This window comes from Cynoglossus semilaevis, chromosome 1 (assembly GCF_000523025.1).
Source record: "Cynoglossus semilaevis isolate Cse_v1.0 chromosome 1, Cse_v1.0, whole genome shotgun sequence".
Taxonomy (NCBI): domain Eukaryota; kingdom Metazoa; phylum Chordata; class Actinopteri; order Pleuronectiformes; family Cynoglossidae; genus Cynoglossus; species Cynoglossus semilaevis.
In genome coordinates this window covers 30,363,822-30,379,068 of record NC_024307.1, presented here as the reverse complement: position 1 = coordinate 30,379,068, position 15,247 = coordinate 30,363,822, and the positions used below count along the sequence as shown (strand labels likewise).

Sequence of the window (15,247 nt, the reverse complement as noted above, 5' to 3'; positions counted from 1 at the left end):
TGCCTGAATCTCTAAAGTGTGGTCACATGGTTGTGGTTGGATCACACTTGTTCAAGAAGCCATTGTTGTAATTGTGGTTAGATCACCTGATATGAATGCACAGTGTTGGAACACAACTACAGCATCAAAACAAAATCAGCTTTAACCTCAGATCATTCTGTAGGTAGAGAACTAGACTTTTTTGGTCTCTGTTTGTCATTGGGGGAAATGCTGCCTGTGTTTAAAGTCAGAATTAATTAGAAAATAATCTCTGGACTTTACCAGGCAGCACTGCCACTAGTCAAGACTGTAATTATAGAAAGTCCAATGGAAAACTTCCCAAGCTAACCACACTGTGTTAGTCTTAGGTTAAAATGAACTTTTCTACCCACTGATCATACATCTGTGCTGCAATGTGTTCATTGGTAAAATATAGTATGAAGAGTGTTTTTTTTCCCTGCAGTGATGTAGTAGATCTGTGTAGAGCTGAAATTGACCAATCGACTACAAATACAAAATGATTCGATATTTCCCAAAGCTTTGTTTCATCAGTTCTGATGCTAATTATGACATGCATGATGCCAGGAATGTCCCCAGTTTGGGAAGATCTTCTTAATTTTAAGCATCATCACAAAACACATGAAGGAAAAACTGAAAGTCATAAAATATCCAGTAGATTAATCGCTGGCTGCGGCCCTAGATCTGTGTGCTGTTGTGTTGTTCTGCCTCCACTCGTTTGTCAGCGCTCCACTCTCTGCAGTGGGTGCCAAGTCGATAACAAAGGCAGTTATTAGACTACTGTGGTTTAGCTTTGACTCATGAAACAAAAGGACACATGGCAGTAAATTCAGCCTCCTGTCTTGTATTTTCTTCTCTGCCTCTGTCGAAGCTCAGGGTGCTACGGCCACATAAAGGTGGCCTTGGTGAGTTTCCTCCCATTCACCACAGCCCATATCAGTGATTTAAAATGTCAGGATGAACGTTTTGAGTCCATAAAAAAGAAAACATCCCGTCCATCCTCTAGGGTGAGCAAATTCTGTTTTTGTGGAGACAGATCCATTCTCAAGGACTTTACAAGGGGAGAGAAGTCATATGTAATAGGAATCAACGTTTTCCAGGCTTTGCTCAAGATAATATAAATCCCCTGCGTGTACTGCGGTCTCTCCTGGCTTTCATCAGCTTGTTAACAAGGACTCCAACCCCTCATTGGCTCTGCTTAGCCTCACATTTGCTACTCCTGAGAGAAGACTGATTGGCTTGTACTCCGAGACATTTACATAAGCAACTCCCCTATGAATGATACACACTAGTGCAGATTTAATTATTCTGAATTTGTCAATGTAGCAGACGTTTTAAAATATTTAGAGACTTAAAGGTTTCTGTTACTCTGAGGAGAAAAAAAAATAGAAGTAATTTATGCTGCTCATCAACCACACTGAAAGTTGATCTCCACTGTGAGTGTCTGGCCAGGACATCAAGATCAATGCCCAGGAAAATCTGTGGTTTTATTCACTGCAACCACTTCCATTTATTTCTACTGTGCACAAACAGCAGATTCTGAGCAGGAGATAAAAATATGGACATCAATAACTGTGTTTATTTACCTGGGATGCAGCTCAGACATAATGAAAAAAATGTTGCTCGGTTTTGTTTGAGATTCGGATTTCATCTAGTTCAGTGGTGTACTTCAGGTTTAAGGCAAGTTTGGATTTCAACTAACATTATATCCTTCATAGTAAAATATAAACAGTATTTTTACATTTCCTCTTTTTGTATAATAATTTAATAATATTTTTATTAAAAGTTTATTAAAACTAGTTGGTAACACCACAAGGTCAATGTTTCCTGCTGTCATAAATCAGAGGTAGCCTCATTTTCCTCCAGACCTCCATTCATAAGGAGTTCCCTCTGAAACCAGGAGAACACTGCTGGCCTACTTCCAGGGATTTACAGATGGTCATGGATGCCTCTGTCCTTGTGTTGTATGTTTACAGCAAAGCACAACTGTTTCAATGGATTGTGCTTTTAATGGCATTATAAAGAATATATCATCTCTGCAAGCCTGTGTTTGTTCAGCATTAATCATGGCTATAAATACTACACACATGGCAGGACAATCTTAAGTGTGCTTAAATTGTTATGATCCCATGATGATAGCGGGGCAGTTTACACAATGCACCCGGTGACAGTGAGTAGTCGTCTGACACCCTGGCTGAACTGAGGCATACGTATAAAGGTGCTGGACCCTCGGAGAAATGCATCAAGTAAAACTGTCTGGTTATCATAACCTGCCTGTGTTCAGGAGAACACATCCTGAGTGGGATGACAGGTGAAAGACCCTGCAGTGTCCCTGAATGGGAGAGAGCCTGAGGGGCTGGTTCTGAAGAATTTCAACAGGACTACTTTTAGAGAGCAACACTCAACTCCTAATGTGGGTAAAACAATACATCAGAGTTGACTGGTAAAGCTTGCAGTGGAAAGCAGCTTTTGTCAGGAGACATTAGTCTGAAACCTAACGTCCTGTGGAAGAGCTATAAGTCTCTTTTTCCATTTTAGAGCCTGTCGTTTGAATCCAGTTAAACAGTGGAAGAATAATGCATTCATTTTTGGAAAAAAAGCTTAGGATTTTCAGAAAAAAAGACTTATTCAATTGTATTGCCTTCCTCTTTTTGCCCTTTATTACACATTTAAATAGAACCACTGCTATTGGAGTGTTTTCGGAGAGCCCTCATCGACCCAACTGCCTCTGCTACATACCCGAGTGCAGTTGTTGATGGCCTGTAGAAAAAGAGTAATGATATGGACAGATAACTGTGTTACTGTCCCTAAAGATTTGGCCTCTTCGACCTTGCCCGTCTGCTGTGCTCTTTGGTTTTCTTCACCTGTTGAATTCAAACTCCGAAACTAAAAACATGTCAGTGGATACAGCTGTCATTTTGATAACCATATATGTTAGTAAAATGAACAACCATTGACCACTGGTTGAGAATCTCTGCTTTCCTGTAAATAATAAAACAAGTCTAATTCACTCTCTTACTCTCTTTACTCCCTGTTGTTTGGTCGTAATAAAAAGAAATACTAATTTGCTATTAGTTTTTTTTATTTATTTTTTTTTTTTTAGATTTTCTAATTATCCTAATGTATAATAGAAAGAACAGGAGATGTGAAGGGAGATCTTAGTTGAAACACTAAAGCCTAATTTGACAGTTAATCTGAAAAAAAATAGGCCTTTAGTGCATATATTTATTCATTATTTTAATCAGTAAAGCCTCCAAGATGCTGTTTAATTCAAGTATGTAAATATGTCTTTACTGCACATTCTCCTGTAGAATGCACACACGCTGCTGTTCCTCTGCTCATTTACTGGTTCAGCTCTAAAGGAGCCATTATCTGTTGTTGCTGCCTGACTGATTCAGTACTGGTATTGTGTGAAACTCTGATGGCCTCAAATAAGAACCTAAACCCACTTTGCTTTGATGCGAGGTCATCCTTTGCATTAGCTCCAGGACTGTTAACAGATATCAGTTAGCAGTTAACAGAGATTATGCCGGAAACCTGGTGATATATAATCAGGTCAGAGACCTCACCAAATGTTGTTTGTCGGTATTTCATTTAAATATAATTAACAAATCTGCTGACCTTTTCCACAATGACCATGTCTGTGTACTTTATGTCTCCACAAAGGTAACAGCAGCCTCTGGGCTTGGTGTCAGTTTATTGTCCTATGTTTCCTGGCGCAGAGCTTTTCATTGTGTTCTGTAGGTTTTATCATCCGAGCTCTGTCGCCTCCAGAGATTTAGAGGTTGTTGCAACCCTTTGTATTTGATTCCTCTCACTGTGGTGTTGTTTTTTCCTTACCATTGTGGGTTAGAATAATATAGTGTAAGTGCATTATAAGAATGTGTGTGTGTGTCTATATATATATATATATACATATATATATATATATAAATATATCTATATATTTATATATAGATAAATATACAATGGAATCTCGAGATACGAGCACCTCCACATACAAGTATTTTGAGATATGAGCAAGTTAACGAGCAAATTTTTGCTTTGAGATACAAGTAAAGACTTGAGATACGAGTGTGTGTGTATATATATATATATGTATATATATATATATATGTATATATATATATATGTATATATATATATATATATATACACATACATATATACAGCATATATATGTGTGTGTGTGTGCTGTACAATTAATTGCAATCGCAATTTCATGCCTTGCTATTACATAACTGCATGGAAAACTGCAATTTGTGATTTAGTGTGGAGCCACATCCACACGTTGTGGGCTGTCGTGGAAGAGGAACACAAGGGAGCTGAGTTGGTGGCAAAAGAAAATGCAACTGCTGTTTTATGGTGATACTTTGGATTGAGGTACGGTGATGCAGAACAGCAAGACGTGCTGTGTAAAACGTCACAAAATGATCCGCACGCTGGACAGGAGAAATCAGCTACCCACACATTCTTTTTTTAATGATCAAGTTGTTCTTCCACATTCTCTTTCTAAAAGGATACAGCTGCCACCACGAATGAATATTTTGTATGCAGAAAACACAAAATGTAAGTTCATCTTTAGTAACAATGCCTTATTTTTCACATTTCTCTCACTTTTGCAGATGTTAGGATGCTTCCTGTTGGCAGTTTTTGCCATTGTATAACAACCATCAGGTGGCAGTGATTAAATTGAAGTATCTAGAGCTGCTCTTAAAACATAGAGATGATGTAAGGTAAGTTTTATTGGTACAGAGAGTAGGCATTAGTTTAATTGGAGGTGTACAGCTCAGTGCTCAGTACTGTTGTACATGTGCTTGGATAGCACAGTTTTATACCACAGTATATTGTTGGTTCTCAAAAATAATTGACATCTTTTTGAATTAGCATCTGTCTATCTAGCTATCTAACTGTCTGTCTGTCTGTCTGTCTGTCTTTCTGTCTGTCTATCAAGTCATGTTACTGCTAGATGTTAGTGAGCAGCTAGTGGCTAATGGGTGAACCCTTCATTTTAAGGACATAGACTAAACTATGTATTTCACCATTAGATTCAGATTTTCACTTCATTGAATGTGTGGGCTGCCCTGCCCTACAACATTTCTCATTTATTTATGTTTTATTTTGAAATCAACATTTTCTCATTTATTTATGTTTTATTTTGACTGTCTGCTCCTGCTGTGAAAATGCTCCTTTGTTGTCTTGGTGCATGGTCGGCAGTGATCATATTGTGCATCATATTACAACCTTCTCCCTCTCTTTCTGAGACTCATAAAATTGTGTATTCAGTTCTGGGCAGAAAGCCCAGTCCTAACTGTTCAATGTGAAATTAAATGGGTCCCTATGAATCTACACTATATTTACTGCCTCTGATTCTTTCCTCTGTCGAAAGGGAGCACAGTGGAAATGATAATGCCGGTCGCCTCTGGAGGGTTTATTGCAATATAAGCCTCTAAACACCACATATACTGCAGTTATTGTCTCCTCCCAGCTTTTGTACACTCAGCAGTGTGGTAGGACGGTAGTACCATCGAAGGCTTTTTGTGTTAATGCATACAAAAAAAGACGGCTCTTCAATGATTAGCAAATGCTCATTTGCATATTATACACAGTGGGCATGTTGTGTCTGTTGTGAATAACTGTAAACTATAGATGTGTGTAGTTAGAAAAGTAAGAGACTTAGAAACGTAGTCATTCCTTTGGTCCTGAGGGTAGATGTGGGTTGAAACTGTGTGACTTTATATAATATTCATATTACCTGAATAAAACTAGTAAATAATTAAGAAGAATACACTATTGAAAATATGATACGATTTTTGTTGGGACCTAAACTTCAGGTTTAAACCATCAGTTTAAAACTGACAAGCTGACTGACACAGTTGCCAGATAGATTGCGGTGGACTGTAGACTGATTAATAATATCGATGACAACAATTTCACCAATGTTTTGAAGTTGACGACATTTTTCCAGATTAATGATTCCAGAAAAAAACATTGTTTATCATGTAAACACATGTTCATTTATCTCAATCAAGATGAATCGTGATTATTCCACAACTACCTATAAATAATCAGATTAAAACTTTTAATTGTGTTATTTGTATAGTTACCCTCTGACCCTTTGTTACTTCACTCAGCTGTACAATGATGGGTACTTGTAGGAATACTGCAATCTGAATTTGTAACGGCTGACTACATTTGTCTCCTGAAACGTCCAGTTTTACCTCCATATATTCTTAATATCCTTGGAGCCATCCTTACTTTTAGTCATTTTTTTATTCATCACCAGACGAGTAGAAAATAAAGTTGTTTCTTTGCGGCAACAGCATATAAAAATGCCTCCTTGCTGCGTATTTGATCAAATTGGAGATTTATTATTGAATTTCTACAGTCACTGGTTGTTGACTTGGACTCCTATTCCTGCAGAGGTTCTCAGTCTTTGCTGTTAGCATGTTGGCATTCACTTTGTTTACCTAGAATCAGCTCAGCCGTCTGTTGGTGCTGAAACTAGAGATATTTATTTATTTGTTTTATCTCTGTTTGTTGCCATTTGTCAGTGATACATTTAGGCACAGGAAAACATCACACTCAAAGCTTGTTTAATGACAGCCTGCAGGTAGTTCACCTGCACAGTGTGATGCTGCTGTTTCTCCTCGTGTCTACCAGAGGAAGAAAAGAATTCAAAGAATAAATTTAATTTGAATTTGTTTAAATACCACATACATGTATGTTAGTCATCGTTCACCTTTGTTCACACATCTTCTTTGGAAAGATATGAACGGTAAAACAAGACCTAAATCACATGTGATTGTATGGTAGGCAAACAGCTGTCTGCAGCAAATACAAATCCCAATTCGAACATGGAATGTATATTAACTAAATATTTGTACTTAATCAGTAATATACTTAATCATAATATACTGTATAATGGTTTCAAAGATGTAGCATAGAAACACCCAGTCATACATCAAATAACAGGATGTATTTTTTTGACTTTGTTGTGCATTAGAGGGTAGTGATACAAAAGTGTTTTCATTCAAAAAGTATAAACAGAAAAAATAATGTCTTATGATCAAAAGCAATTTGAGTGAAGATTACATGGAATATGAATGAATGATAACATTTATAATTTTATTCCAAAGACAAAATAAAAACAGCCAGTACACCCATGTTGTGCATCAACGGGTAAAATACGAGAACATTTTCATAATTTTTTTTTAGCTTGTTTTTTATCTGACGTTAACAGCAACAGTGTTTTTAGAAAACTAGTTTATGTCCATTAGAAAGCTCACAAAAATAAACTTTAACAATTCATGAGTCATCAACAACCAGCAGAGATAAACTTTAACGGTGGAACATTCTGCCTCACATTATCCCATTATCAGCACGAGCTATTAGCAGAGTGCATCCTCTGGGGTTTATTCTATACAAAGATTCCCAAAAAAAGTATCAAGTCTGAATAATTTAGAAGTATCCTCTTAGGCTGACATCTGTGGATTCTGGTTGGTGGCATTATTTCATGACAACTTGTTCTGCACATGGTGAAGCAGCCTGAGGAGAGCAGGTAGAGCAGTAATCCACTGCAGTGAAGCACACTCCACTGCTGATGACTGCTTTATAGATTGTGCCTCTGCTCTCCATGTTCAATTTAGTGGCCACTTTACCCCCAAAGCCCCTGCTTTTCTGACCTGCCCTGATGGAGATGCATCATGAACTTCTGCATCGGTGATGCTTTTCCATTTGTCTCATCAGATGTATTTTGGATCAGGCAGCATTACTTTTCTTTCTTTCTTTCTTTCTTCTTTTTACCCCACAGCCAGTGTACATAAATCTCACAGAGGATGCCCAGGGTTGTAAATTACAATTGTGCCCCTGTTTATTTAATGGCGAGCCACTCGCTGCAATTTCCCGAGCTACTTTAATACAACAGTGGTGGTAAAAAAAAAGGCTCTGGTTGTAATGTTGGCTGTTACCTACGAGCACCTGCAGTGTTTTCTAGATGGATCAATATATCTGTCAACTGTTCTCTGAGTGGAGCTCTTTTCTTGTTACTCTTGTTATGGCTGCAGGGCACTTCACAAAAAGCCACTGAGCAATTTTAGTCAGGACAAAAGGAAAAGTTCTTTTTTGACATTATCATCAGTATCACAAAGAGATAACATGGGAAAGATATAGGGGTGAGACACTATCACTATGAAAAGTTGGCTCAAACAAACAGCGACCTGTGATTTACTGGCTATCATTTCTCGCTTATGAATTTTTAAAAATATAAAGTACCTGTTGTGCCAACCGGCTTTGTCCCCGTTCCTCTCCACTGGGCGCAGCAACAAAGAGGATGTGAGGCCACCTTGCTGATGTTAATATTAAATGGCACACAAGTTTTGATTTCACTCAGCTCTCTGCCACAGGAGAAAGTGAAATACGTTCACACTCCATCAAGTACACAGTTCTGGTAGACACAGGAGTACTTCTCAACTTTAATGGCTGGACAAATGCATTCACACAGAAGTTGCTCAGACAACGCCGTCATGTTCATTGGCGGTGTCTAATTGTGTGTCTGTACTATAAAAAATACATATAAGTTTTTACAGTTTTAAGTCTACAGGATGAGTGATGATGATTCATGGGCATTTGGACTTACTGACAGGAGACATTTTGTTTCTTTTCTTTTGAAACTCCATCTAGTAAAAATTATTTTTTACTGTTATTGTTGAGTTGTTTTTTTTCTGGATTTTAGATTCAATCCACAATACATATGTCATGGCATTTTAAGCTAAAATAAATAAATAAAATGATAATAATAATAATAATAATAATAATAATAATAAAAGGTGGTTTGTACTTTAAATCTTTTACTGTATTAAAGGTGGTTTGAGTTCATATTTGGTGTTTGATGAGCATTTGGGCATGAAGGACACATCTGTGTGTCATAGATGCAGTCGTTATCTATGGTTAAGGAAATAAGGGAGGACGGTTTGTGTTCCCCAGTTTATTGTTAAAACATGTTATTGTTATTTACACAGATTTTGAGTTTATATACATATATACAGTGGTGTATTAGTGACTATTTCTCTGATCTGAGTACCAACCCCCTGGTTGTCCACCTACTGCTATAGCGGAGTGTGCAAACAAAAACAGAAAATTGTGTTGTGGTTCTTGGTTTGAGGGTCCAGTGCTGTACAGAAATTGCAGATAGGCTATTAAAATAGTGTTAAGAAATAAACAGTTGAAGAACTGCACGATAATAAAAAGTGATATTTTGGGTGGGAGGTTCATGGTTGTGTCGTATATTTTGAGGCCAAATTCTACAGGTCATCCGTGGTACTGCACTTGAACTGCGTTTTAAAGTAGAAAAAATTATTATGTTGGGACCAAGTTCACATCCTTTCATAAACAATGCAAGTTATTCACATACCTCAAGTCTAGAACAAACTTAATTAAGATACATTTTTATTACTTTTGTCCAGTGATTAGTTTATCTAAGGTCATTCAGTGACAGCACATATGTAAGAAAACACCCCTATGAAATATTAAGGCTTAGTATGATGCGTTCACAGATATCTGGTAAATACTATATGGTTTTTTGTTCGCACTTTGGATGTGTCTTATCTTAAATCTGGTTCTGACGTCAGCCTCCGCGTTACCTTTTACTTCGACCAGGCTCATTAAGGTAAACATGAGTCATGACAGGAGATTTTCCTGACTGTATATGGACTTGGAATGTAGCGATTTGTTCCACGCATCCCACTTCACACTCAGCAGTGGTTAAAGAGGCCTGTGAAGGAAGAAGAAACAAAAAAAAAACTGCCCTTTTAGCTGTAGCACAGACTCTTGCAGCAACACTTTGTACCCAGCGTTGCTTTGGTCATTGTTAGTTTGCCATTCACTCAAGTGAGCAACAGGCCATCTGTTCGCCTCAGAAACAGAAAGGTGTTGAAGCTCATTTAACTCATCTCGTCATGGACACTCGGATGAGTTTGCGTTGTGTAACTGCTCTGCGTTTGATGAGAATTAAGGGGCTGCTCTTGTTTATCAGATGAGAGCTGTGGGGTCTAGGTGGTGGCTGATGGAGACGCACAGATGTTGCACAGCGCTTTCATGACGGGTCAGGTGATAAGTGGTGCCTTCAAAAGTGGACCTAAAAGAAGTCTGTGCACATTCTCTGAGACCTTGCACACATGTCCAGATAAAAATAGGATGATGATTAAAAAAAATAAAAATAATAATCAGACATACCTGATGTAGAAAATAGTTATTTAAAGTATGAGGTGGAACAGAACTTGATGTTGTTACTATTTAATAAAAAATTGGGTCAAGCTGGTTTATCATCTTTTAAAAGTGGGTCCCTCAAAAAGTATGGGGGAAACTGCTTTTGAATTCTAAACTTAAAAGAGTGATTATGGCTTAGGAGTCCTAGCAGCTTCCAGTCAAGGAGGCTGCACTTTTTTCTCCTTCAGCTATCCTGAAATCCTCTCCATGCATCATAACCCAGTGTGAACTCCCTCAACTTTGAAGTGCTTGTCCATTTATGTTCTGGTGTCTTGTCACCTTCCATTGTCCATGAAAGCAAGTCATGTCACAATACACCCCCTCTGCTACCTTGTAAATTATTCTCCCCTAATTGAGAATGGACTAGTTTCTGTAGTTTCAACTGTGACCTAGTAAGAAGTTTCTCACAATACATCAAGCCCTTGAAATCCCCCCCCCCCTTAAACTCACTTTTTTCCTGCCTGTTGTACAACCCTCTCAGTGCTCTTTCCTGTCATGTGTGTGTGTATGTCTGTGTGTGTGTGTTTGTGTGTGAATGTTTGAATAACTCTCTAACAAGAACTCCCAAGGTCAGTGTCTGCTCAGACTCCAGTATATGTGAAGCCGGAATCCCCAAAATAGACCTGCCTCTCTGTCAAATGACCTGCACAACATCAACCCTGTTTGGTAGCAGATTTAAGCCTTATCTGGTTTCATCCCTGCACCTGTCAATGTGATGGAGCGAAAATAATGAGGAGTAAAAAAATAAAATCACAACACTTTTATTAGCAAATATATACAGTACAACAGACAAATTTATTTATGTAAGTAAAGTTTTTTTTTTTCTTAATAGTGGTTTTGACATTGATAGATGAGTGCAATTGTGGTGCAGTGTGAGCTAATTAGGGCGGACGTTGACTTGGATTGTCTCAGGGTTATAACTGAGGTTGGTGGAGCCTCAGTCATTTTCCACACTAAGGCTAACATTTTGCTTCATCAACCTCCGGTTTTACAGATTTCCCTTTTTCCCCTGTTTTTAACGGTAAAGTCAGTTTGTCACTTTCTCATCCACTCACGACAACTTGGCATTAACACAACCCATTACTATCACTTAACTGCTTTAACGTTCGATTACACATCATGTGCCAAGCCGCTAATGTACTGTCATTTCTGATTCACTGAGGTGGACACTTTCTCCTTAATCCCTCTTTTGTTTCTCTCCTCCTCCTCATGTCCTTTCCATTTCTTTACTCCTCCTTCTCCTCTTCCTCCTCCTCCTCTTTGACCAATCAGGCCACACCTCCATGGCAACCGTCAGTGAGGGTAAAACATCCACAGATGGTGCCGAGTAGAGCAAGCGGCAGCCTCACTACAAGATCAAGTGTGCAAGTGTGTTTTTGGTTGTTGTTTTTTTTCTCCTAGAGAGAAAGTCAATAGAATTTTTAGAGGGATTCTTCTCAGCAGTAGGAGCACAGAGGAGTTGTCAGTGTTGCTCAGAGGAGTTAAGTCTTAAGTCCTTAGAGTGTTTGTGTTTTAGAAAGGTTAAAGGGACTGAGAGAAGCCACTCCGTCTGCCTCGGAGAGCAGGAGGTAAATACCGGAGGTGAGCAGATATTAATGACCTGACAAGGAAATCACAGACCTGCGTGTTCAGGCGTCTTTACTCCGGAGCTGCACAACAGAGGACCTCGGATACATACACACCCACATAGACACGTTCCACTCATTCATGATCATCACTGTCCTCATCCACACACAGCAGGACCACGCTGACACAGCCAGAGCAGTGGAGGAGAGAAGCAAAGGACACATTTCGAGTCGGGGGGCAATATTTAAAAAAATAAATGCCACCACTGGATTTTTAGACTGTGAAATTAGAGAGTCCACTTCTTTTTCACTTGACTTATCCATCCCGTTAACTCCCTGGTCCTAAGGAGCAAAGATGAGTTGCAGGAAAAGGTGCAAGAGGGAGATCTTCAAGTTCGCACAGTACCTGTACAGACTTGTCACAGGCACACTCAACACCGGTAAGGCTCTTGATGGACCTTGAGATGCAGATGTTGCCCTCGCGCTCTTGCCCAGTTCTTGTTCTCAGTTTTTCTCTCCTTGCTATTGTGCTCTGACACCTGAGGCTCTTTGAAGGACACTTGCATTCTGTTGTGGCAGTACTGACGTTTTGTGTACATCTGCTGCCTGCAAAGTCAGCTCAGGAGTTGTGAAGTTCTTCAGTGTGGCTGGTGTGAATTTATAGCCTTTTCTGCAGCATATGTTCTGTGTCTACATGTCTGTGTTAAATGAGTCGGATTGACTTCGACTGAAGGCAGAAAAGCATTTGTGTTTGACTGTAGAAATTTCTTAGCTTGATTTCAGTATCAATATTTAATATATATTCTATAATATATATGTATTAGTATTATATACTGTATATGTATAAAGCATCCGTTTTTAACTTTACTTTTCTGTCAACGTCAGAAACACAGTAGTAAAAAAATCATGGTTATCCATTAAAAATGTTGTACATACCCTTTACCTGCTGTGATAATAAATAGAAGAAGTTTTCTTCTTTTATACTTCTCACACGGAGATCTTTTCTAATAGGGCAGATAGTGAATCAAAGGCTTAACAAGATTAATCTTGGATTATAGTGGATCATGAACAGATTACTCCATGAAGGAGGATAAAGGTTGTCAGCAGTCGCTGCTGCTCTGATCACTGCCACATAGCTCTGCAAATCTTCAATCTAAGTTAAGGAAAAAAAAATGTACATATGTACTTTTTAATGTAAACTAGGACATTAAGGTTCAGTCTTGTTTTTCCTTTTACTCAGTGCATCATGTTTTTTATTGCTGGTACTCTATGTGACTGATGCTGCTGCAGCAGCAGCATTCATTGACACCTTTGCCTCATTTCTCCTCTGTTGTTAACGCTTCGCTTCTGTGCAGGTTGTTGATTATTGCGGTGCATGAGTGAGATGATGCTGAGCCCCAGAGAGGCAATATGTGAACATGCTAATGAATTCTAGCACATCTCTGAGTGCACAGGAATTAATTCTAGTCCATGTAACTCCATTTAAAATCCTGTTTATATTGTAAGACAGACTTTTAAACAGGATTTTCAAATGTAACATGTCACAAAGAGAAGATCCTCTCACTGCGTTGGCCTACTTTCCACAGTCTCCTTGACCTTAGTTACGCAGGGAGAACAAGTAGGGAGGATGAGAGGCTGCTCTCCATCAGTGGGTTGCCCTTTGAAAGGACACAGATTCAGATTTACCAATCATAGTTACAAATGTACAGTACACTCTCACGAGATACCAGACATGTCAAAATCCATTTACAGCATCTGACCATAGAAACATACCATTTGTTTCTATGACAACCAGCTGGGTCATTTGGATCACATGGAAGTTCCCCCATGGGAGTCACATTATTAGTGCATATTGACAGGTAATTTCCTTTAATCCTCTCAAAGATAGTGATTTGACTGAGATGGGCTTTTCTTGAAGGTGTTAAGCCACATGTTCTTCTGGTGTGAAAACTGTGTTTTCAGGTCATTGCCTTTTCCCATTCAGCAATTGATTAGGTTAAAGACAAGACTGGCCATATTTCCCTTTGGACTCAGCTCAATTACTGCTGTGTTGACTCAGAGAATCATTGAGGGAGAATGCTCGTTTCTCTGCTTTTTTAAGAGCCATAGAACATTATTTTAACAAACATAACAGTGACTTATTGAATTTAGTAATTGCCTCGTCAACAAAGACAAAGTGGTTATCAGCAGCCTGCAGTAGTACTTCATGATTATTGCATGGACGATGACTTGAGTAAGCTGAAGCTTTCAATATTGTAAATAATTTAAATTTAGAATTCCTAAATGCAAGAAGTAATACATTACGGTGCTAACGCTAGGTGTTACTGGATATCATAGGTGTTCTTCAGGGTTCTTCAGTGCTAAATTCTATTGGGCTGTGGAAAAAACTAATATATCAGTTCACTAACTACACAGTCATATTAATGTCTCCAATGATAATTGCATTCTGCTTAACTGGAAATTGTAAGTTGAATCACCTACAAAAGTGTGTGAAAGGAAAGGTAATGATGTCAGAGCAGGTTAATATACACTACTTCCTGCAGTGCATTCAAGTGATTGCAGGTATTCATATGGTAAAACTGACTCGTTGATGTACACTCTACAGTATGCACTGAAGAGCATACTGTAGAGTATCAAACGCTTTTCTGCATTTGATGGAGAAAGCGGTCACTGTTAAGCTGTTCTTTTTATTTGTTGTCTCCAGTGTTAATAGACCTTAGAGGAGCAATGTTTCCTGAAGCTGCATTATCATATCATATACCTATATATTTATTGCAAATGTACCAGGGCATCATGTGACAGGATGTGAAATTAAAGTAGCTGTACTGTATGGAACAGAGTCATCATTAGTTGTATCTTTCATACTCTAGCTTCTTCAGCGGTGAAGTTTAAAAGCACGTGGCCAGGAAGGACAAACTATTTATAAAGCCTTTTGTTACGGCAGACTTACGGTCACATACAGTAAATTGACCTTCATTTAGAATTATACAATAATGTACTCTGATCATTCTTCACCTGCTCTAAATTGGGCAATAGACCTGGGACGATATTTAATAAATCCACTGATTGCACGATACATGAATGAAGATTGAAGATGATAATGATAAATTTCCATGTGCATGCGTGTTTGTTTTCCTCGTCTCTGAGCTGCAAATGGGCAGGATGAGAAGAGCGTTCACTCTGTGCCTCAGTCTCTGCATCTGAACACGTTGGTTCTGTAGTGGAATGAGTGAATCCTCCTGTCAGTCGTCCACTACACAGAGTGCAGCAACATGGACCAGCCAGTATTTGTTCAAAAGTAGTGGCAACAAAGAAAGGCAACGCAACAAACTTACACACCTACTTGCACACAACAACGCTCACAGAAAGTATTGTTAGCTACATTACAAAAGCTTCACAAACCCCAATTTATATAATAT

The 15,247-nt window shown here is 38.5% G+C and overlaps 1 protein-coding gene across 3 annotated transcripts in view; it reads left to right on the top strand.

Annotated features, from left to right (window-relative positions):
• Positions 1-15,247, top strand: part of kcnip4a (potassium voltage-gated channel interacting protein 4a) — a 112,520-nt gene that overhangs the window by 30,199 nt on the left and 67,074 nt on the right. The window contains exon 1 of one of the 3 annotated variants that reach the window (XM_025063014.1): positions 8,843-12,268. The exons of the other annotated variants lie outside the window; for them this stretch is intronic. Within the exon in view, the coding sequence (XP_024918782.1) occupies positions 12,184-12,268 (85 nt within the window). The 5' untranslated portion in view covers positions 8,843-12,183. Of the gene's footprint in view, positions 1-8,842; positions 12,269-15,247 lie in introns of those variants that run through there. 3 annotated transcript variants of the gene reach the window in all.